Source organism: Folsomia candida, unplaced genomic scaffold (genome assembly GCF_002217175.1).
Source record: "Folsomia candida strain VU population unplaced genomic scaffold, ASM221717v1 Fcan01_Sc001, whole genome shotgun sequence".
NCBI classification, from domain to species: domain Eukaryota; kingdom Metazoa; phylum Arthropoda; class Collembola; order Entomobryomorpha; family Isotomidae; genus Folsomia; species Folsomia candida.
In genome coordinates this window covers 7,230,965-7,253,533 of record NW_019091193.1, presented here as the reverse complement: position 1 = coordinate 7,253,533, position 22,569 = coordinate 7,230,965, and the positions used below count along the sequence as shown (strand labels likewise).

Genomic DNA, 22,569 nt, shown 5'->3' with positions numbered 1-22,569 from the left:
AAGTAGTATATAATAGTTGTTTAGTACTAAAATTTTAAAAAAGCCTACCATTAAGCTAAATACATGCAACATATTAGTAAATGTGTATAATTTGTATCTTACAGTTAACAGTGGATATGATTATTTATTAAGTAAATTATTTTAGGATATGACTGAAAAATATTTTCAAAATTCTAAGAAAATAATTTTAGTGGCTATTTAGTAGCAACTAACAAGTGAAGTACATATACAATAACAGAAAACTCATAAAAATGTCATCACTGTCTAATTAAATATTATGTTCTCGGCACTACAGATTGAGTGTAACTTTTCATTATTAATAATTATATAATTTGATCATGGGCAATGGCTATTTCAGCTACTGAAGTATTTATATTCAAAAAATGCAAAACAAATTTGAAATATTTCAAGTCCGTACAAATATGTAACCTTCTGTAGTATGAATTATGTGCATATGTTGAAGATAAATTTGTTGAATGAGGGATAACTTGCGAGCTAAATTCATAGAGTTGGATTTAGTAATTTGGGGATTTATCATGCAACAAGCAGCGCATTCGCTTATCTGGATTAATCTATATATTGCGGCACATCAATTAAATTGGCGGTGTAAATACTTATTTCTTGGTATTCCAATGAATCAAATATCGACATTCCTGCTTATAAATTAAATAAATACCAGAAATCTGGGTACAAATGATTTACATATCGCCTATCATTATTTATGCATGTATGTAATGTATGAACATATTGTGCATTCAGTATAATCGTCTGCCTGCTTGATACATACATGTTTATTTCCGCGACTATTTACTACAGAATTCGACAAGAGTTGAGAATCAGCGACATTCAAATGTTTATTTAAATTGTATCTCCAAAAAAATCATTTTTTACTAGAAAATATGCTAGCGATCAAATTATTATGTACCAATATATTTATTAGTTCGATTTATTTTCACCTGATTTTCGACTAAGGTAATACATTGGTGGACAAAAGGATATGTATGTATGAGCCAGCGGAACCGGAATGCGATTTATCTATGTATATACATTTTCAACTATCTCCTGTGTTATGTAATGATGTAATGAAATCCCCATTTTTACTGGGATTTATTACTTAATCTTTGGCGACTTTGACCTGTTTTTGATCAGGATGTGGAACAAAAAATTCTCCAAATAAATGTTGGCCATTTGAAACCGAGCGTGCATGTATTTACATACATGTCTACTTATTATTAAGGATCCGAGTTGCTGATTTGACACATTTGCTTTTCATGTTTTATGGATTGTTACTGATTAAATGGGCAATATTAAGTAATTGTTATCTATTGCGAAATCATAAATTAAAATATTATAAAAGGAAGAGATATTAGCCAGTTCGCCATGCATTCATATTCTTGGTGCATGAAAAATAGTTGCTTGTGCAAATTAAATTAAGGACACAATAAAGTTTGAAATGCATAGTGTCAGGGTAAGTGATATTTTAATTTCTTTACTACGGCTACAATCCTAGCTTGAATATGTGAATCTCCAAGGTAATCTTCACATCCATGTTGATGATGGTATCGATACGAAATATCAATACGGCCACGTTGCCATATTCATGTCGCGAAGACGGATATTTCAGGATTTCTCCTGGAGAAGACCAGAGAACGTACTGCCCGAATACTAATCCTTTTTGTGACTACGTCCTTTGTTCATGGTATCCAGCCCACAGCACATTTATCCGTGTATTTTATCGATGTCCACAAGAAGAAAGTGGGGCCAACTTTGACTATGTTTTTAATGAAGTTTCCCAAAATTGTGAAACTACAGTTAACCCGGTTAGTAAAATTGTTGCATTCATTTTGTCCATGACTTTACCAAAAGGGGTGATGCAAGGATGATTTAAAAAAATTAAAAGTTTAGGAATTTGCATGCAATTTTGTGATGAACTGGGTTGTCAACCAAATTTTATAAATTGTAATATTCTGCACCAACGAACCCCCACCGGTCAACCACCCGACCGTTCTAATCAAACTTAGAACTGTATTCGAATACCAGGATAAAATTTATTTATTTACTTCTGATATGTATATCTGGTTGCCAACCACAGAGACAGAACCACAATACCAGAATTTCACTCATAATGGCAAGATGTAATCCTCCGACTTAAATTTTTATTAAAAGATTCATCCTTGCGCCACCTCTTTAGGAGAAACCAAGGACAACCAAAAAGTTTATGCATCCTGTTATTATACTCCACGAAATTAGGCATCGATCAAATATTTTTCTAATCTGAGGCCGGATAAACTTGAATTTATTATTTTTAGATTCCTGGAACAACTACGACAACCTCGGAAAATCCCATAGATTCATCTGACCCAACAACACCAAATACTTCAGTATCAACTACTGACGAGCTAAGTACCACAGATGTCTCAACTACTGAGGAGTCAAGTACTACAGAAGCATCTACTACTGAAGAGTCAAGTACCACAGAAGCATCAACTACTGAAGAGTCAAGTACCACAGAAGCATCAACTACTGAGGAGTCAAGTACCACAGAAGCATCAACTACTGAGGAGTCAAGTACCACAGAAGCATCAACTACTGAAGAGTCAAGTACCACAGAAGCATCAACTACTGAAGAGTCAAGTACCACAGAAGCATCAACTACTGAAGAGTCAAGTACCACAGAAGCATCTACTACTGAAGAGTCAAGTACTACAGAAGCATCAACTACTGAGGAGTCAAGTACCACAGAAGCATCAACTACTGAAGAGTCAAGTACCACAGAAGCATCAACTACTGAAGAGTCAAGTACTACAGAAGCATCAACTACTGAAGAGTCAAGTACTACAGAAGCATCAACTACTGAGGAGTCAAGTACCACAGAAGCATCAACTACTGAAGAGTCAAGTACCACAGAAGCATCAACTACTGAAGAGTCAAGTACTACAGAAGCATCAACTACTGAGGAGTCAAGTACCACAGAAGCATCAACTACTGAAGAGTCAAGTACTACAGAAGCATCAACTACTGAAGAGTCAAGTACCACAGAAGCATCAACTACTGAAGAGTCAAGTACCACAGAAGCATCTACTACTGAAGAGTCAAGTACTACAGAAGCATCAACTACTGAAGAGTCAAGTACCACAGAAGCATCAACTACTGAAGAGTCAAGTACCACAGAAGCATCTACTACTGAAGAGTCAAGTACTACAGAAGCATCAACTACTGAGGAGTCAAGTACCACAGAAGCATCAACTACTGAAGAGTCAAGTACCACAGAAGCATCAACTTCCACCGGGACAGCTATGTAATTACTCATTGATTTATTGATTCAAATATTTCAGTAAATGGAGAAATCATAAAAAATTGAAATTATTTTTATGAGTAAATACATAAACCTTGAAGCATCACAAAATGGATTCGAATAAGTAAATACACTCCTAAGTAAAATATTTTCACTTCATTTTTAGAGCATCACAAAATATATTGGTAATAATCGGAACAATAAATGCATAAATAGATCAACTAGGTGAGGAACTTATTGTACACACATATTGACGTATGTACAAATATAAGTCTAATTTAGCAAAAAAGAGTAAATGCACAATAATAATTACACCCGATAAAATACGGTTCTCTCGTTTTTTAAAAGAACGGTTTGTGAAGATCAGTACTCTATAGATTCTAGTGTTTCAGCTCTGGAGTTTGGAGCTACATAAGGTAACCATATTATTTTTATGGTTCAATGATTGTTTTGAGTTTTACTGCAAACCAGGTTCAGATTAGCGCATAGAGCTATATACATACATTTATATGTATTTTACATATGTATTGCAAGTATACGTTATAAGATTAGAGTGACAAATGTCGTATTCTCCCAGGAATAAGCCGGTTATGCAAGTTTTTGTCCAAGTCAGGGCTTATAGAACCGTCATGTCTGTTCATCCGCGACACGATAGAGCTAAAACGGCTGAACCGATTAATTTCAACATGGTAAGTAGTAATTATCACCCAATTCGTCGTCACAAACTTTATGAACATACATTGTATTGAAATATTTATTGGTGGTTTAATCATCCATGCAATATTTATAATCACATATTAATGTGTTACAGATATATGGGTAAACTTTTTTTTTTTAAACAAGGGCAAAATTAATTTTATTCCAATTTAAGTACATTTCACATCAAATTATTAAAATAAATATTAATTAATATGTTGAGGCGACGTCTTCTAAACAGGACTTAACTTTTTGGCCGTCAGGGGTAGGAACTAAGCCACTGCCTGTTATTCTCAATCTTCTGGCCTCTTAAGATATTATTACTCTATTAATGCATAATTTGTTTGCTTAAACTAATTTATTTATTTGGATTAGTCAGGCAAGAAAATATAAAAAGAAAGTTAGTTATTCAAAAGCCTAAATTTATGTTTATTTTATTATTATCAATTGAGTAAATTTTAAATTTCTCCCATTTCTTGTAAAACTTAGAAAGTATACTTTTATTTAAGTAACATGCATGGAATTCCATAAGTATACGTCCATAGACCATGTGACGATAACTGGAGATTAAATCATAATTACCAGAATAATTATTAAGTTTATGTATAAAACATTGATAGATAGCATAATAGGCATAAAAGATCAGAATGTTTGCACCTACATTCTTGGTGCCATGCCGAAACGCTTCATCGAAGGCTTGTGTGCAAATATTTACCTTTGTCAACAGATTGGCAACCACTTGCCTCAAATCTGTGACATATGAACATGATAAATAGTGTATGACTTTAGGGTGCACGGAAGCACAAAATGGGCAACAATGATTATCGTAAATGTGTAGTGATTGTGCAAGTGATGGAGTGAGTCCCACGTTATGCCAAATTTTGAAAACGGTATCTTTTTCGGGTTGGATATCGGCGTGGTCACTAAATGCTCCCACTGTGGAAGCGAGCAAAAATTATTATCTAGCTCTTCCCACTTGATACCTACGTGAGATCGTAAACAGTGGAGGTAGTTGGTCTCTTTGACTACACTGACTAGTATGGACTTGTCATATAATGAGAATAACGCGAGTTGAGTATTAGTGGACTCGGTAACCATGGCAACCACATTAACATGTTTCGCCCTCTCGGCTAATACATGTCTATGCGTTGCTCTTGGCAACGAGTCTAAATTTGTTAAAAATTGCTCTGCAAATAAATCTTTGATTTTAATTACCTTACATCGACTAATATAATTATTGCTGAGATCATGGAAAACTATTTTACTATGAATATGAATCTCATTAAGTATGTCCTTACTACAAGAGGTAAGCCTTAGTCCAAGCAGTTGGGTCATGGTCTGGATGTTAGTGAAAAACGGTGACAAATTCATATCACCATTTATAAATTTAGATGTCTGCAACTCTGACTCTGTTAAAAAATATGTATTATTATTTTGGGCCATGATTTTCTGAACAAATGTAAGTCTGAACGTGGCAATCTGCGCTGCTGGACTGCTCAGGCCAAGACCCCCATTTAAGATCGGCAGGTAGACGTATGGACGCGCTACCCACCTTTTGGATGTTGCCCATACATAATTTTCAATTTTCGAACAAATCAAGCCTAAAAAACTTTCAGGGGGATCTAATACCTTTATCACATACCAGAATATTGGGAGTAAAAAAGTGTTCACGATTTTAGCTCTGGAAAAATGACTATTGGGGCGCATTTCGTCGTATAAAATTCTAGTTTTGAGTCAAATTTAGTCATCATGGTCAAGAAATTTTGGGCCATATACCTCTCATGCCCAAAGTAGATTCCCAAAATTTTCAAACCGTCAGACACTACTGGGAATTCTACCGGGATTTGAAGATTATAAGCTCCCAAAATTAGAATATTGGACTTATTACTGTTCAGTTTTGAGGACGAGAATGCGGAAAACTTTGTATATTCGGATACGACAATCGAAATCTGATTTTGATTACCCAACAAAGCGTTGGTATCATCAGCGTAAGCCGAGAGGTAGATATTTGGGTGTCTGCGCCATGCGCTAGGACCTGAATCTCTCAACTTGTTGTCTAGATTGAACAAAAAAGGTTCGATCGCAAGACAGTATAGAGAAGATGCTATTGGGTCACCCTGTTTCAGACCTACACGGAAGGAAATAGGGGAAGTTAGGTCAGACCCAACAGAAATTACTAATGAAAACTCCGTGTGTAATAACCGAATATAATTAATAATTTTTTTTGGATAGCCAAAATTATGTAAGACTCGGTAGAGGTACTCATGGCTGACACGGTCGTAAGCAGCCTCTTGATCAAGACTAAAAAGTAGTCCTTCAAGTTCGCAGCTTTGAAAAGCATCTCGAATAAAAGACAAGTTGTCAAATATCGATCTACCCTTCACGCCACAAGTCTGCCATGGACCAATTACAGAGGGAAGCGTTGTATTTATTCTTGATTTTATAGCGCTTGATATAATTTTATAGTCAGAGTTTGTAAGTGATATTGTGCGATAATTCTTAAGATCTTTGGGGTCATTAGCTTTGAATATTAAAGTTGCAACCGAACTGCGACAAGATTTAGGAAATTTACCCTCTTCGCATGATAATTTTGCTACTAAGGACAAAATTTTGCTAAATTGGAGTGAAAATACTTTGTAGAATTCATAAGGTGGGCTACCTTATGAATTCTACAAAGTATCCAGTCCGGGGGCCTTATTATTGGGGGATTTCGTTATGGACTCTAAAATTTCATTTTCAGATAAATCATTATCAAGAAATTCTGGGAAATTAATTTTTGGCATTTGCGCCATGAATAGATCCAGACCAGATAAATTAATTAGGGGGGAGGAGAACTTTTCTCTGAAAAAATTCCAAACCAATTTCAATCTTTGATCAGATGGCAAGTCGCACAACGCTTCGCTCACTGTGATGCCATTATGCACGGTAGTGATTTTACGGTCAGGGAAATCGCTGCAGACTCCGTCGCCACGAATTGCAGCTTCCACATTATCAATAAATTTAGTAAAAATCTCAGATCTACTTACACTATTAACACGGATCAGTTTATTATAAGTGCATCTGATAACTTTCCTTAGTGACATTTTACAGTGTAAATCTGTCTCCATGGCAACCCGGGTAATTTTGCTTTTTAATAGTTCGTAATTTTCCAAAGAAAAATCGCACGATAAAAATTTTTCTAAAATTGACTCAATCGTATAAACAAAATCAGAATTATTAAAAATAGATGTAGGACATGTCCATAAACATTTATTCCTATTATTATTGGTTGCTATGGTTACTGAGAAAATCATATGATCGCTCATGAACGGAATAATTTCCTGACCAATTAAATTGGGCAATTGACAGTTTTGAATGTATATTCTATCTAACCTAGCTGAAGTACCGTTCATCCGACAAACAAAGGTAACATCTTTTCCCTGTGGGCGCAGGTGACGATATGTATCAAAAAAGCCGTTCGACTGGATAAAATTTTGGAATTGCTTTGCAAGGCCCTTTCTATTTTCTATGTTGCCAAATCTGTCCCTATTGGAGTCTACAACAAAGTTCCAGTCGCCAAGCATATAAATGCCATCACAACTGGGCGCAGCCGTGACGTCTCTCTTAATAAGCAATGCTTATTAAGCATGCATCATACAATTTTCGAATGTATACTTAAGGGATTATATACCTTTATATACATTATATACTTAATGTATAAGTATACATACATACCTTGATTGATTTGATTCTGATTTCATGGAAAGCATACATATGCATTCATTCAAGTTGCATGCAATGTTGAGCAAGTTGATGCATCAACTCAGGATCTGCAGCTGTTTGCTTGCTTGTTACATAACTTGCATTTAATTCTAAACTTCAAATTTTGAAGCACACGAAATATACTTAAATTATTTAAATAGCTCGAAGATATAAATGATATAGCTATATTATATTAATCACAAATAAGCATATAAGTTATTCAGTCATTGTGTATTAGTCCGGCAGAAATTTTTTAGGGGTTCAGCAACAGCACAATTTATCTTAAGTAATTATGACATCGATGTCTTGGGCTGAAGGGAAGCCAATTAAAGGTGTTCTGTTAGACATTTCGGGCGTTCTCCGAGATGGACATGAAGCAATTGCTGGGTCGGTTGATGCATTCCATAAGTAAGTTACTGGCGGCATAAATTATTGTCGCATAATAATGAATAACAAATGATATTTTTTCCTAAATAAATTTTTTCAGGTTGATGAAATCGGGGTTAGAGGTCCGCCTAGTAACAAACGAGTCGCAGGTTACACGCCAAGGAAGTTCGGATACGTTGCAAAGCTTAGGTTATCAAGGTGTCCTGTTAGAAAATATCTTTGCTCCTGCGCCTTTGCTAGCGAAGGAATTGCTAAAACATGGACATCGTCCCCATCTACTCGTTCATCCTAAAGTAAGCTACGCTATTTAAATATTTCCTGCTTGCCATTGCTGCATGAGGAAAGAGGGATCATGATTAATTGTAATGCATTGTCATCACCCAAGGTCAAACCAGAATTTGATGCAGTTATTGATCAAATTTCTCAAAGTGAAGGTGAAACTGACCCCACCTGTGTCGTAATTGCTGATGCGGCCGAATACTTTACCTATGAAAGTATGAACACTGCATTTCGTATTTTACTGTCCATGCAGCAAAAAGGATTGGACCCTAAACTGTTTACACTTGGGAGAGGGTGAGTCTTGCCCAATCAACTTTCACTTTAAATATTTACAAATATGTAACAATTGATAATTTATTGTGTAGTCGATACTACAAAGAAAACGGTCTCCTCTGGATGGATGTGGGACCATTTGTAACCGCATTGGAGTATGGGCTGGATATTAAGGCTGAGTTATTTGGAAAGCCGTCCCCTGTCTTTTTTCATACAGCGTTGTCATCCTTGTCGTCGGATGGTGAAATTTCAGCGGATGAAGTAAGTTCTCAACATTTTGTGAGTATAATTTCACTCGATTTATTAGTATGTAATTCAGATCAAATTAATTTCAGGTCGTCATGATTGGTGACGACATTATTGGCGATGTACAAGGAGCTATGGACGCTGGGATGCGAGGTGTGCTGGTTCGAACGGGAAAATTTAGACCAGAGGATGAAAATCATCCCACAATTAAGCCAAGTGGAATTGTGGATAATTTAGCGAGTGCTGTTGATATGATATTGCGTGGCTGTAATACTAATTAGTGGTAATTAGAATTAACTAGACAATCAAGTAATATGACAAAAATATGACGTGGTACACCTGCATGCATAAAGTCCACATACATGTACATACACATCGACATGATGAAGATCTGATTTCGCAAAGTATTTTTCCAAAAATATTAAATAAATTTAAATTGGAAAATTATACGGTAATAATTCGTTTTTTCGATAGTTTACTTTATTTTTTAATCCCTACGTCATTTATGATTCATTATTTAATTTCAAAGCCAATTCAAATTATTAATCTCAATTAATTCAAATATATCATAGGTAGCACTCAATACCTTACACATCAAATGATTTGCAAAAAAATGCTATTAAGTTTAACATTCAACTTACAAATTAAGTTTGAAGAAGAATGCATGGATTAAGATTACAAATTAAGACCTGCGACTTGATTGACAAAATCATTGCCCCAAGTCCCTACCAACTTATCTTTTGCATATGTAACAAACTGATTCGCCACGGATTTCGCATCCGTTACAAAGTTTTGTCTCGCAGGTTGCCAATTTCCTCCATCTCTGTTTCCTCCCTTGGCTCCGGTATCGCCATGTCTAGAACGTTCTGTTGAAGGGCTACTATTGATGTTCTTATAGCCACAAATTAACCCACCATCTGTATACATAAAAGCCGAAGTACCCACTCCACGTAGGCCTCCTTCACCACCGCTACCTCCGTTCCCATCTTCTCCATCGTTTCCTTGTCTTGCTTCTGTGGTAACGGGGAGTGCATTCCCACCGGCAGCATTAATGACTTGAACCTCCCCTTGAAAACCCCCACCTCCAGACTTGCCACCCGCACCACCATTTCCACCATTGGATCCAGGGTCACCATACTTGTAACACCAATACTCGTAACCAACTGCCCAGCCGTTTGTTACTTGGCTGCAATAATTGCGAAGTCCTCCTGCACCCCTCTGGCATGTTGGAAATTCCGCGTAATAATGATCACCCCCTTTGGTACCTTTGGTATGAAAAAAAGCTTATATTAGCTGATACTTGTTGATAATTTAATAAAGGATTTAGTTTAATTGGTACCTTCCGTCCCAGATCCCCCAGCCTGCCCCCCACTTCCACGCCCACCGTTCGCTGTAACGTACAGAGTGCCGCCCACTGCTTCATCCGTTATGCCAACAAAGCGTCCTCCTGAAATTCCAGCCCGTCCTGGTTGTCCCCTTTGACCATCATGACCGCCAGGTGACCCATCTGCAGCTTTCTTTTCGCTAGGACCAAGCTCAGGCGCAGATTCCCCGTCCAAACTAATTCTGACCGAACCGGACCCTTTAACAATTTCGTAGTGCGGGGAAATGAAGTACAATTCAGGAATGGTCCTATGATTTGAGGAAATGCCCATGTCCATGAAAATCTTCCTTCGAGCAAAAACCAAGACGACATTGGTCGAACTTCCGCAATTGAATAGATCATTTGTCATGAATTCAGAGGCTTTGACGAACGTTCCTGTGACAGTCATCTTGTTTCCGTCGCAAGTGACCACGGTTTCTTCCAATGTTTCTTTAAGAATGTCGTGGAATGTTTCTTCATCTCTGGCATTGATGAGTGATTGACTATTTCTTAAAATATCTTTGTAACTATTGCTCATCGTTGTGAGCCCAATCCTCTCAAGGAATGCGATATCTATTGCAGATGGAATGCTCCCAATTTCACTCATTGGTTTCTTTTTCCGATGGAATTCATACCCACTAAGCTCGTTTTTCATGGAGGAGATGAAATCGTACCATGCAGAACGTTTTTCCATTTTGTCGTCAATCCAGGATTTGATTGGTTGTAGCCAAACATCTCTGTACTTTTTTGCAGATGAGACACGCGTTGTCATGTCGTCAAAAAACTTGAGATATGTGCTTTGCCCTGCCATTTCTTGAGCAAAGTTTGTACCAAGATTTGAATTGTAACCTCTCTTTCGTAATGTGTCCTCCACCGTGTTTCCAATTGATTGGGGGGTTGAAGCGTCAGAGTTCAAACTATTTAACATGTTTGTGAAAGTTTCCTTTTCCTCATTAATGAACGACCCTGGGTCAGCAGCCGAATTAATTTTCGTTATTTGTTCATCTTTCAGAGAAGTAACAAGATTTGTGATTTAAGACTTTTCACTTTTTGGTTTACATCTTCTTTGTATATTTCAAGTTTGTTGATGCTCTCCGGACTCAAGGGAAAGCCAAAGTCGCTCGATGTAGTTTGAACAGATTGAATATTGCTGCTCATCAAATTCCGAAGTTTTTCTGATGCGGCGACTTGTCTTTGATTATTGACCAATGGGCCGCATTGTGAGGGAGTGGGCATCACTCCAATTTTGTTACCTTTCAAAATTGCATTTGCAAAGGCAATCTTCTTGTCAATCATTTGAGTATCGGCTTTAGGTCCCTGTTTTTGAGCGGTTTGATCACTAATATACATATTGAGAAATCCTCTGACCGTGGTCATGTTGTCCTCATCCGTAAGTTCGTCCCCATCATCACCACCAAAATTTGGAGCCTTGGTTACGATTAAGCCAATCCCAGCTTCGAGTTTTTTCATATCAAGTACCATCTTTGCTGCAGCGGTTGCGAGATTGTCAAAATTAGTCTTGTCGTTTGTTCCCAGGACGGCGGAGTAGATGACGACAAAGACAAGTTTGATTGAAGTCACGTGATCAAGGATTTGTTTGATGAGGAAGTTGATCGTGATATCAATATTAGCTCCGCGGTTATCTTGGAATCCTGGACAATCATACAAAAGGCGTTAGGACATGGTTTTGACGAATTCATACTTTAATTGCGGGATGGTTTTTAGTCGTAGAGATTTCTAACTTGTTTTATGTGAAAGCCCATGTCTCAAACTATAGGTAAGCATATCTGGCTTCCGATTTTGTGTACTCTGCGAAATGAGGCAAGGTCAAATTTGGAGAGGTGTCCTATTTTAGTTTTCCAAACCAGTGTTCTTATAAAATGGCGTTGAACTAAATATTTTTTTCTTAGGTCCTGATGCAAAAATCGTCTTTGCGACTATTTTTAAGGGACTTAGCATGCTTTTCACTATATAAAACCACGTTTGCCTTATGCGTATCTTTTAAGTCCGTTTTGCAGTCTAATTTCATACTTGTCTTAATGGAATGCGCTCTTTAACGCAACTCTTCCACATTTTACGACTTTGATGCTAAAAATCCCTAACGTGGTTTTTATCCAAGGTACATATAGTATATTGCACTTGAAGTACTTTTGACAAAATTTTGATAAGTGGTTATACCCCACGGACTGAGTTTTCATCAGACCTTATAAAATTTTTGGAAAAGTTCCCGTCGTTTTCGATGTCGAACTTCAGAAATAATTTAACTACCCAAAACGCAATAATTTTATTATTTTGTCACTTGTACCTTGTAGATAAAATAGTTCTGCAGTAGGGGACACAAAAAGATTAGTAAAATTTATTTTCTAAAAAATTTGACCATTAATTTTCCAAATAAGTTCACGAGTTTTTTAGGATTCCGCGACAGCTGATTAGCTAGGGTCGTTCTCCAAAACTGTTTACACAAAATCTTCACTGTTTAATTTAATATTATTTGGGACACTTAGAGCTTTGCCCTCAATCTTCATTTGACCGAGTGGGTCCGCGTTCAAGGTCAGCAGGTCAATTTTCCTGTGCACGGTCCAATTTATCAATTTTCATGAAAAAGTATCAGCGACGATGGAGGCCCAACATTATGTAATTCATGTAGATTCTTTTATTATTACATGCAATGATTATCTAGGGTTGTAATATTAACAATCATTCACCTCTGACCTCTTAGGTTATCATGCTATATGAGTAATTCAGTTTGGAAAGTGTTTTTTTGGCTCCTTCCAACTCTGGGGGCACTGGAGGGGGCATTTATAAAGCTATCGGCCTAAAATTTTAAATATATCTTTTTGAGAGTATTATCTTACAACTGACCAAAAATCAGTTCAAAATTCAACTCCCCGCCAGAGATATTCACCCGCGAATTCGTCAAAACCATGTCCTAACGCCTTTTGTAGAATGCTAGCCCACTTGACGACACAACTAATTCTGGGATAAGAGTTTGTGAGACTGTGGTAAGTCCAATTTTGTTGTTTGGGTCAAGAATTACTTTGTTGCCGTCTTTCGTCTTGTAAACTTTAAGAGAATTTGCATCTCCTGCAACCATTTGGGTCACAGTTGTCTTGCCCGAACCTGTAAAGTTGTGACCAGTTGGAATTTTTTTAATTGCAAGTTCACGTCATTATGTGAATGACAATACTTTTCTACTACTGTGAGTAAACACCCAGAAAACTTGCCTGTGTTTCCCAACAGGAGAATGACGTCTTTATGGGCATCGTCGAGTTTGAATGTTGTTTTCGTACGTTCCAAAATCTCCCATAGGTTCCTATTCGCTGTGTCGTCTGGTACTGGAGGGCGATCTGGAATAGTTTCACATGGGACTTTGGCTTCCTTACGCAGGAAAAACCAGTTTGGTAGACCTCTCGGAGTTACGACGGATGACCGCAAATGGTTTCCTATTTACAATAGACAAATTATAATAAATTTTGGGAATTTATAATAAAATTAAACTAGATTTTTAGTTCAGACAGCTTTTGAATTATCATTAGATTAATTTACTGTTAAAGAAAATTAACTCATTGTCATAAGCATAATAAATATGTATGTACAAACTCCATAAATTAATAATCTTGGAGAAAATAATATTTTTAACATTTAAAAAATATTCTTACTTCGGATATTGTTGGAATTGTCATACCGCTGTCTTCTTCGTATAGTGTTATCTCGTACTGATTCCGTGGTCTAATAATTAAACGTACTATCTATAGTTTTGCATGTTTTTAATAAGTTGGAAACATATTTTGTCGCTGCTAATTGGTTAATAAGGACGTGAAAGTTAAAAATATGTGTATGTTCCTGGTAATTGGTTTATATATTTTTGCAAAACATGCCACACTTAATATTAATTAATTCAATTACTCACCTGTATCAGTATGGTGTTGACTAATAAGACGACCAAGCAAATGCTCCGCAACATTTTTTGCAGGCCGTGTACGACTTATTGCAGAAATATAGTTCGGACGGAGACACGTATTTTTCTTTAAATTTGACCAATTTTGTAATTGTCAACCAACAAAACCATACTGGCTGAGTGTGTAGAGTTTTCTGGGAATTTATACCCATGGCTTAACCTGACCTAATCAAATGAGAGAAGGACTCTATAGTCAATCGTGAATTAACCCAATGATGAAAATTAACTTTTTGTAGTTCATCTGTCAATAAAGAATAATTAATTAAAAATTGCAGTTTATAATCGAACTGGACAACATTAAAATTAATGAATTCCTGTCTTTAACCGATGTTGTAGCAGTTTATTGCTCTCTGCTCTGCAGAATCAATTGATCCATTCTTCAGGATTTGGGTAAACAAAAGAGACATGCAAAACATTTTAAATGATTACAAACATTTTTATTACAAGCAGGACGAAGCTATTTTGGTGGGAGAACAATCAATCCAATTTATAAAGTTACGCGACCACTGTGCCCAATTTGTTCTCTTTCCTGACAATTATTAAACTGGAAAAGTATTTAAGAGTGCTTACCTATGCATTTTGAACATGAATTGATATGCACTTCATTAAACATACTCATATTTCATTTCTTAAACTGCATAAATGTGCAAAAATATCAATTTCTTATATGATGGATGATTCACAGGGTGCCAAAAACCCAGAAATAAATACACATCTCCACCTTATCCCATCTTAATTCATTTTTGAAGATAAGAGCATAACATTGCGTATGGTTGATGGCCGGTGGCAATTTAAATGACTAAAAATCAGTATGATGAAATTATTTTGAGATAAAATTAGTCCGTTGATTAAATGTTTGATTACATTTGGAATGGTCAGGATAACGTTAAAGTTATTAGAAAATGCTTACAAGTTTGCAATTTTAATTTCAAAGTTCCGTAAAAATATTTAAACCAATCATTCCGTGCATTGTGGTTCCGGCACACTGTGCCGACATTTGCATATATGCAAGTATTCAGCTTATCAGCTCAATAATACTTATGATACAAATAAAGTCTTGCATGTCTTCAGTTCAACTAATTACTGCAAACGGGTGACATCCATGCACAGTTAATGATGGAAATAAATTATTGATAAGAACTTATGTATCGAATCCTTCTTTCAGAAAGTTCAAACTAATACAATGTACCACACATAAATGTTGCAGTTATACACATATGCAAGTATTTTGTAAAGAAAGGAATGCATTGGAATTATTTTATTCCATAAAGAATAGAATTATTTGTACTTTCATAATTATCATAAATAAATGTCAAGAAAGTGATCTCGCATAATTCTCGTACATACATGTTTATACTACTAGTTTACATAAGTATGTAACTGTTCCATTTCGATAATAAACTGCAACTGCTAATCAAGCATTATTCATGCAAAAATTAAGTCTTCGGTAATTCATAAAATTAAGAGCTTCTTTGTTCACATTTTGTCACTTCTACTTCCGCAATTCAGGAGGTCAGGTCAATTTAAATACCATATGTGTATCTCAAATCTGATTTTTTTATTCTGTTGAATTAAAGTCAATCGACATTTATAAATAGAAGGTAAGTTCAGCCTTTGAGAAAGATTATTATTTTGAACATCAGCAAACAAGTACACATTCGTACTCACTAATTGTCACAATGTGGAAATCGTTGTTTCTATTTGTAATTGTTTTAAACGTAAGTAATTGCAATAAAAAATTCAATGATTGAATTATTGAAAACTATTATAGTTATTATTAATATTTGTAGGGTTCTCAATCGCGAATTTGGAATCCTTCATCTCGAGATGAACCAAGTTACGGTAACGTTTTAGTATTTTTTTATTTTGTAAATATCGAAAATTAGCGCAGACGGCCGACTGATCTGATCGTTTTATCTAATTTCTTAATGTGCACGGAAAATATATCCCACTATTTCAAAAAGTTTCTATTCATGAATTACTTTATAGAACCCCCACCACGGAGAAATTTGAATATGCTCCAACAAAAGCCACCTTGTACCATTCTTCCTCCACCTGAAACAGAGGACGATACAGGAAATCTTTCTTTATGGGAGCTATTGGAAAAATCTAGACGAGAAATCCAAATAAGTGACACCTACAAAGACGTCATTCTCCTTTTGGGCAACACAGGCAAGGTTTTGATTTTATTATTATTTCCAGAATGCTCAAACCATAATTTAGGTACTTTGCATATGTATACATGTATGGTCAAAAGTATGTACTGCATTCATTGAAAAAGCTATTGAAACACTAATGAATACACGTATGTCTAGACGATTATAGCAACCCTTAAATATTTCCAGGTTCGGGCAAGACCACCGTGACGCAATTACTGGCCGGAAACGCTTCCTCGCTTCAGGTTGTATCAAACCAGGAGAAAAAACTCATGATCACCGATCCTGCCAGAAAGATTGGACTGACAACAGTCTCCCGGACCTTGGTCCCAGAGCTCGTCGTTGATAAATCAAGTGGACTAGCCCTCTACGATTGTCCCGGATTCATGGATAACCGCGGCCCTAAAGTGGACATTACTGCAAACTTTCTCCTCAAAAAAATTACCGACCACGTTTCCACCGTCAAACTTGTGTTTGTCTCCATCTACTCTTCGGTTTACGGTACGGAAGACAAATCCGGCTTTGACCAACTTGCCACTTCCGCCATCCGCTTAATCACCAACTTTGAGAAGTTGGAGAAAGGAATTGGACTCGTGGTAACAAAAGTCCCAAACTACGGACCAAGCGATGGGCATTTACTTTCGGATGAAGAAACCATGCTCACCATCACCAGTTTCTTGAGAATGTACAAATCCGCTCAAGAAGGCAGACTCAACAGTGTCCGCCCGAGTGAGGATAAGCGAATAATCCAGAAAAAATTGATTTTGTCACCATTCTTTTAAAGGAGAATCGAGTCTGGTTCATGCGAACACCTCTTGAGTGCGGTCCTCTCATCAACGCCAAGGAAATGGTTGCAACCAAAGAAAAACTTACACAACTCATGCTGTACAATTTATCATTCACTCCTTGCACACCACAAGATTTTGGATATGCACTGGCAGACTCCAGTTTGACACGAATTAGAGAAAATTTGAGAACCATTAACCAAAACATTTCCGATATTGGGGCAACTTTAGTGCGAACATTGCGAAAATCTCAGTACGAAAAAACTTTATTAATTAAATAGTTTCAAGGAGTGAAAGCTTATATTTTAGACGAATATGCTGCCTGGTCCTCAACGATGACAAGACTTGAATCCAACTATAGCTTGACGTATTCTCCCACTCGTTTCATGACCACGATTCTAGAAACAGTAGACGCCAGAGGCTATGAACATCATTACGGACAAGAATTTGAACGAGGAATGACGGAACAATCTGAATTTTTATATTTCTTTGAATCAATTTCTCCCCCAGAATTGGAACACATCAGAAATAGCGATTCGTGGATGCAACCCTTCACATCTTGGGTGGAAGAGGAAGTTGAAAAGCGTCGAGATTGGAATGACTTCCTTGGCAGGCTTGAAGGATATCTGAATAGTTGGGAATTTCAGAGGACAAAACCCTCCGTGACAATCCCGACTGGCTATCCGGATTTAAATTTTATCAAAAAGGAGATTTTGAAAGAGAATTCTGCAAGTGGATTGATTGATGACCGAATCCGTGCCATATTCAACAGTGACTTGTTACACTCTCAGGAAAAGGACATACTGACAGAACTTCTCGTCCAAGGCGTAGAGACGCCAAAGTTCACTTGTTCAGAGGGAAACAAAATGATCGTCACTGGAGTAAACGTCAAAGTCTCAGAATTTACTAATCCTGACGGATCCTACTCACAATGCCCAGAGGCGAATACTGTACAAGTCTTTGCTTCCAAAAAGCTATTCATTGATGCCAATATCTCCCCAAAGGACCATTCCCTCGCTCCCCAACTTTTTATTGTGGCTCCAATCTGGGACGTTGTTACTGGAGCCATCTCAATTTTCAACTTGAACGGGGCTGATGGAAATCCACCTCCTGGACCGCCATCAAAACAGGGGACCGACGCCAAAGGAACTGATGGCGACGCTGGAAGTCCGGGTCATTCAGGCGGCTTCTTTTACGGGATTGCTGCCCAAATTGAAAATGCTAACAAACTTCGCGTAACCGCTAACGGAGGGCGAGGTATGTAAATAGGTTTTAAAATTACGAAAACACAGTACAAAATGCCAGTAAGGATTCCTGCGAATCTTAATCCTATTATTATTTTTAATTAGGTGGAGATGGACAGGTTGGAGGTGACGGCGGGGATGGGGGGAAGGGGGCAGCCGATAGTTACGATTTGTGGCCGTCATGTTGGACCGTCGGCGCCAGTGGCGAACTTGCAAGGAATACTCATAAATACTTTGACGAAATTAGCGACGGGGGCGCTGTAGGTTTCGAATTCTGGTGCACAAAGAATGGGGGACCAGGAAATGGTGGTGGCAATGCCGGAAATGGTGGAACGGGAGGTCTCGGAGGACTCAGCGGAAATATAGAAACCTTGCTTATCAATCAAGAAAATTCCGCTATAGTAAGCGAAGTAAATCCTGGTCCTACCGGTGCAAATGCTGCTGGAGGGAAAGGTGGACTCGGAGGCGAAAGAGGCGATGGGACCGTAGCAATGTTGGCCACGGCTGGAATTGGTTGCGGTTATCAAAAAATTAGCGTATCGCCCAATCCCCCCGGATCTCACCGGTCAAATTCTGGGGCAGATGGAGCCAGCGGAAAAAGTAGCAACAACCCTAAACCACCTCGCGAAATAACGCCGTCTCTGGTTAAACACAGCCTCATAAATGACTTCAAGTTGTTCGTATTAAGCACCGAGAGCCCTGTTCTAAGAAATTCGTTTATCCAGACGCTCGAAGAGTCTGAAAAAGTTCGAGGTCTCTACGGCCCCGTCCCATTTGCAGAGGAGCTGTTAAATTTAGAAGAATTCGCCCTGAAGCTTAAAACCAAGGAGGGCAGGACAAGCACCAGAGACCTTGCAGCCCTCCTACTCATCCCAAGATACCACTCGTTCCTCACCAGAGTGGATAATGCAGGCCCAGATGTCCCCCAGCAACAAAAAAGTCCTGGCAATCCTCTACACCACGGCCCTCAGCCAACTCAACTGTCTTAAGCAAGTCCTCGGCGCTACCGTCGTGGTCGACTTCCAACTATATTTGGACACTGTGCTCGAAAATTTTAAAAAGTTTAAGGAAAAGCAGGCCCAGTTTGTCACGCAGGAAGAAAGAGATCAATACGACAAAACCTTCAATAAGAAGATAGAACAAGCCATGAAATTCATTGATGAAACGGTTAATCCAGCCATTGATGATGTCGAGAAGGAGGTAAAATCTACGTCGAATGATCTCCTGACCACCGTCGTACATCAAGAGGCAGAGGCCAAGAACAACGTAGAGCAGGCAAAAATTAGAGTTCAAAGGATGAAGGAAACTATGGTGATGAGACATGTCTTCTCTGCCCTGAAAATCGGAGCCTCCGTCGTGTCAATGCTGGGACCTCAGGGGGCAGGTACATAATGACAAGGCAATAATTCATGTTTGGATAAGAATGATTATGACAGGACAGTAATTTTCGGATAATAATTGCAGCAATTGGGGGCGCTATCGGTACAGCAGCATCCATCGGGGAGCAGTTCGTTGTGGGGAGTAATATCCCCAAATCTAGAGCGCAGCTACCCTTGCCTCCATCCGTGGGGAAATACGCATTGAATATGGAAGCTAAAATGAAATCTTGGAACGAAGGAAAGATGAAGGAGTTGGACGTTCTACTGGAGACGACTAAAAAAGCCATAGGTGAAAACAAGGTGGCCATGGAGGATGTGAAAAAGAATGTGGACGAGTTGCAAAAGTCGGTGGATGAATATGAGGCAAACAAGAAAGACAAAGACATTCTCACGTATTTGGACAGAAAAAAGAAAATTGAAGAACATGAGAAAAATTTGAAGGATGTGCTGGAAAAGAAGAAGGTGGAGTTGGAGGTAACCAACACATTTAACACTGCATTTTTTGTACTTGCAAATGTTATTTAAACATTTAGTTATTATGTAAATAATTATTGCTTTGCCAAGTGCTTATTAATTAATTACGTGTTTTTTTCCAGGACTTGCAAAAAGGGACAGAAACCCAAAAACAGAAAGCCAAAGAATACGGGGACAAAGCCTTGAAAGCAATCGGTTACATAAAAAGCGCCATCACCAATACCGCCGAGCTTGGCTACGAGCTGTATAATACCATCAAAAACGATGAAGTCAAGATGAACGAGCTGTCTGACGAGGTCGAAAAAGCTAAGCAAGATGTCGAAAAATTACAAAAATACAAGGCCGCAATTACTGAGACACTCGAACCCTTGGTATCCTCCATAGCCACAGATTTACAAGGTGTCACTGAAAATTTGGGAGGTAAATCCGCCGTTGCTTTGCAAGTTCAAAAATGGCAAGTTAAACAGAAGCTGACAGAGTTCAAAGACTTTCTCCAAGATTTCTCCGAAGGATACGCCGAAGCTAAAAAATTTTCCCAAGCTGTCGACAAGCTATCTGAAGGTGTCACTCTAATTATCGACTTGTACGATTTCATTGAGAAATATCACGACCAAATGGAGTTTGCCAATTATTTGGCAAACATTAATTCCCCAGATGCACTTAACCTTGTCATTGGGAATGAGGACGGGGTGGTGAGCTACATAAACAAGGTCCAAGTAGCCCTCCAAGCTTCCATCCTCCTCTCACAATTTGAACGAACCGTACAAACTTTTAGGCAATGGGTGTTCCCTTACGCTCAAATTTACGAGAATGACTTCAACACGAAAGAACTTCCCAACTATCTCGACCCTACTTCCAGCATTACCTCGCCAAAGGAAATTGAGCTCTTCCTCGTGGACTTCTTGGGAGACAAGGTCACGCATTTACGCAGCAAGATTAAAGAATACGAATCAACCGCTGTCGGTGCAATTGACGATACGTTGAAGCAGACAGTATTCAACTCTGATTCCAAATCTACTCTACCATTTTATTCCTGGAAAGCGGCAGGTCGAGAGAATAGTGATCGCGACGTGATTAAGCAACTCTTTTCTGGGGAGAAAGTCTTCATATCAGTTTCACCGGATTTCTCCTATTCGCGGGGCAGAGCGGCAGTAAAATTTCAAATTGCAGAGTTTCAACCAAATGCATCTGACCGAGGGAGACAGGCGAAACTGAAGGACATCTTGGATGAAATCAAGGTGGAAATGACCCACTCTGGCGCTTCGCGATATATGTTTGATGACAAGAGCTTTGAAATGGTGGGAGACAATGTAACGCTTAAATACAACTTTGAACGGGACCCCAACACGCGTGAAAGGATTGAAACTAACTTGATCTACAAAAAGGTCAAACAAGGGGATTTTATTCTGAGTCCGTTCACCATGTGGGCGGTACAATTTCTTCCAGCAACTGGCCGAAATAGGCTAAGCGAATTGGTCGAGATGGCTGAGTACGTGGACCTCGAGTTAATCGGAAGTGGTAGTTATGTGGATGAATGGGAGAGAAAAAATGAAAATGTGCGAAGAATCTCGTTCTATGAAATGCCGATGCCACTTCACTTTACCAAATTTGAAGTTTCTTCTACAAGAGTAAGTTTATTTATCTACCATTGCACTTTCCTCAATAGTATCATGACTTTATTTTTTATTTTCAGATGCTACCGACATCATTTTACTAAAATGTGGATATAGTTGACAAATTGGATTCAGCAAGATCAATATAAGAAATATAATTGATTCATTGGTTGTTTTAATTTGACACTATGGGTTTCAATAAAAATTTTGTTGAAAAATATGTACACACAGTAAAGTAGTTATAAACAAACGCTATATATTATTATTTAGCTAATTACATAGGTAAAAGTATCCAGACTGGGTATCATTGAGCTCTATGAGTAATTTTATAAGGCCCATGTAAAATTAGTCTCATGATATTTATAAAGATGATATGGTGCCGACGACAAAAATATTTGAATTAAAAATTTGGTTACTTCCTCACCATAATTGTTCCACTTCTTCTGAAATGTCTGTATTAACAAAAACAGTTTGATGACAAGGTGCATAAGTCAATGTACTACGTATGTGTGTATTTACACCGTATGTGAATATGTACATGCATGCTGTTATATCGACTTATGCACTTTGTCATCGATGCGACTAGCTACATATATTCCACGAATGTTAATTTCGGCATAACGCGTATACATTCTCGTATACATGTCTTATCGGAGTTAGGTGAGCATCAGGTTGAAATG

General features: G+C 37.8%; 6 protein-coding genes across 6 annotated transcripts; 4 read left to right on the top strand and 2 right to left on the bottom strand.

Annotated features, from left to right (window-relative positions):
- Nucleotides 1–1,380: 1,380 nt before the first annotated feature.
- On the top strand, nt 1,381–5,098 carry LOC110863214 (cell wall protein IFF6). Its single transcript, XM_035846770.1, has 3 exons — nt 1,381–1,468; nt 1,533–1,820; nt 2,310–5,098. The coding sequence occupies exons 1-3, from the start codon at nt 1,454–1,456 to the stop codon at nt 3,300–3,302; spliced, it is 1,296 nt and encodes a 431-aa protein (XP_035702663.1). The 5' UTR covers nt 1,381–1,453; the 3' UTR covers nt 3,303–5,098.
- A 2,671-nt stretch (nt 5,099–7,769) lies between these two features.
- On the top strand, nt 7,770–9,364 carry LOC110858037 (phospholysine phosphohistidine inorganic pyrophosphate phosphatase). The gene is made up of 5 exons (XM_022106679.2): nt 7,770–8,140; nt 8,220–8,412; nt 8,505–8,692; nt 8,764–8,932; nt 9,007–9,364. The coding sequence occupies exons 1-5, from the start codon at nt 8,025–8,027 to the stop codon at nt 9,196–9,198; spliced, it is 858 nt and encodes a 285-aa protein (XP_021962371.1). The 5' UTR covers nt 7,770–8,024; the 3' UTR covers nt 9,199–9,364.
- A 15-nt stretch (nt 9,365–9,379) lies between these two features.
- LOC118438095 lies at nt 9,380–11,232 on the bottom strand. Its single transcript, XM_035857858.1, has 2 exons — nt 10,257–11,232; nt 9,380–10,182 (listed from the first exon to the last, which is right to left on the bottom strand). The coding sequence occupies exons 1-2, from the start codon at nt 11,206–11,208 to the stop codon at nt 9,593–9,595; spliced, it is 1,542 nt and encodes a 513-aa protein (XP_035713751.1). The 5' UTR covers nt 11,209–11,232; the 3' UTR covers nt 9,380–9,592.
- A 1,892-nt stretch (nt 11,233–13,124) lies between these two features.
- Nucleotides 13,125–14,674, bottom strand: LOC110841685. Its single transcript, XM_022087375.2, has 4 exons — nt 14,191–14,674; nt 13,940–14,009; nt 13,505–13,723; nt 13,125–13,400 (listed from the first exon to the last, which is right to left on the bottom strand). Exons 1-4 carry the CDS (start codon nt 14,242–14,244, stop codon nt 13,210–13,212), a joined length of 534 nt encoding a protein of 177 aa, XP_021943067.1. The 5' UTR covers nt 14,245–14,674; the 3' UTR covers nt 13,125–13,209.
- Nucleotides 14,675–15,622: 948 nt separating this feature from the next.
- LOC110842149 lies at nt 15,623–17,508 on the top strand. The gene is made up of 4 exons (XM_022087862.2): nt 15,623–15,956; nt 16,029–16,080; nt 16,228–16,410; nt 16,584–17,508. Exons 1-4 carry the CDS (start codon nt 15,918–15,920, stop codon nt 17,174–17,176), a joined length of 867 nt encoding a protein of 288 aa, XP_021943554.2. The 5' UTR covers nt 15,623–15,917; the 3' UTR covers nt 17,177–17,508.
- A 1,681-nt stretch (nt 17,509–19,189) lies between these two features.
- LOC118439074 lies at nt 19,190–22,312 on the top strand. Its single transcript, XM_035860100.1, has 4 exons — nt 19,190–19,807; nt 19,888–20,276; nt 20,399–21,904; nt 21,970–22,312. Exons 1-4 carry the CDS (start codon nt 19,330–19,332, stop codon nt 21,991–21,993), a joined length of 2,397 nt encoding a protein of 798 aa, XP_035715993.1. The 5' UTR covers nt 19,190–19,329; the 3' UTR covers nt 21,994–22,312.
- Nucleotides 22,313–22,569: the final 257 nt, after the last annotated feature.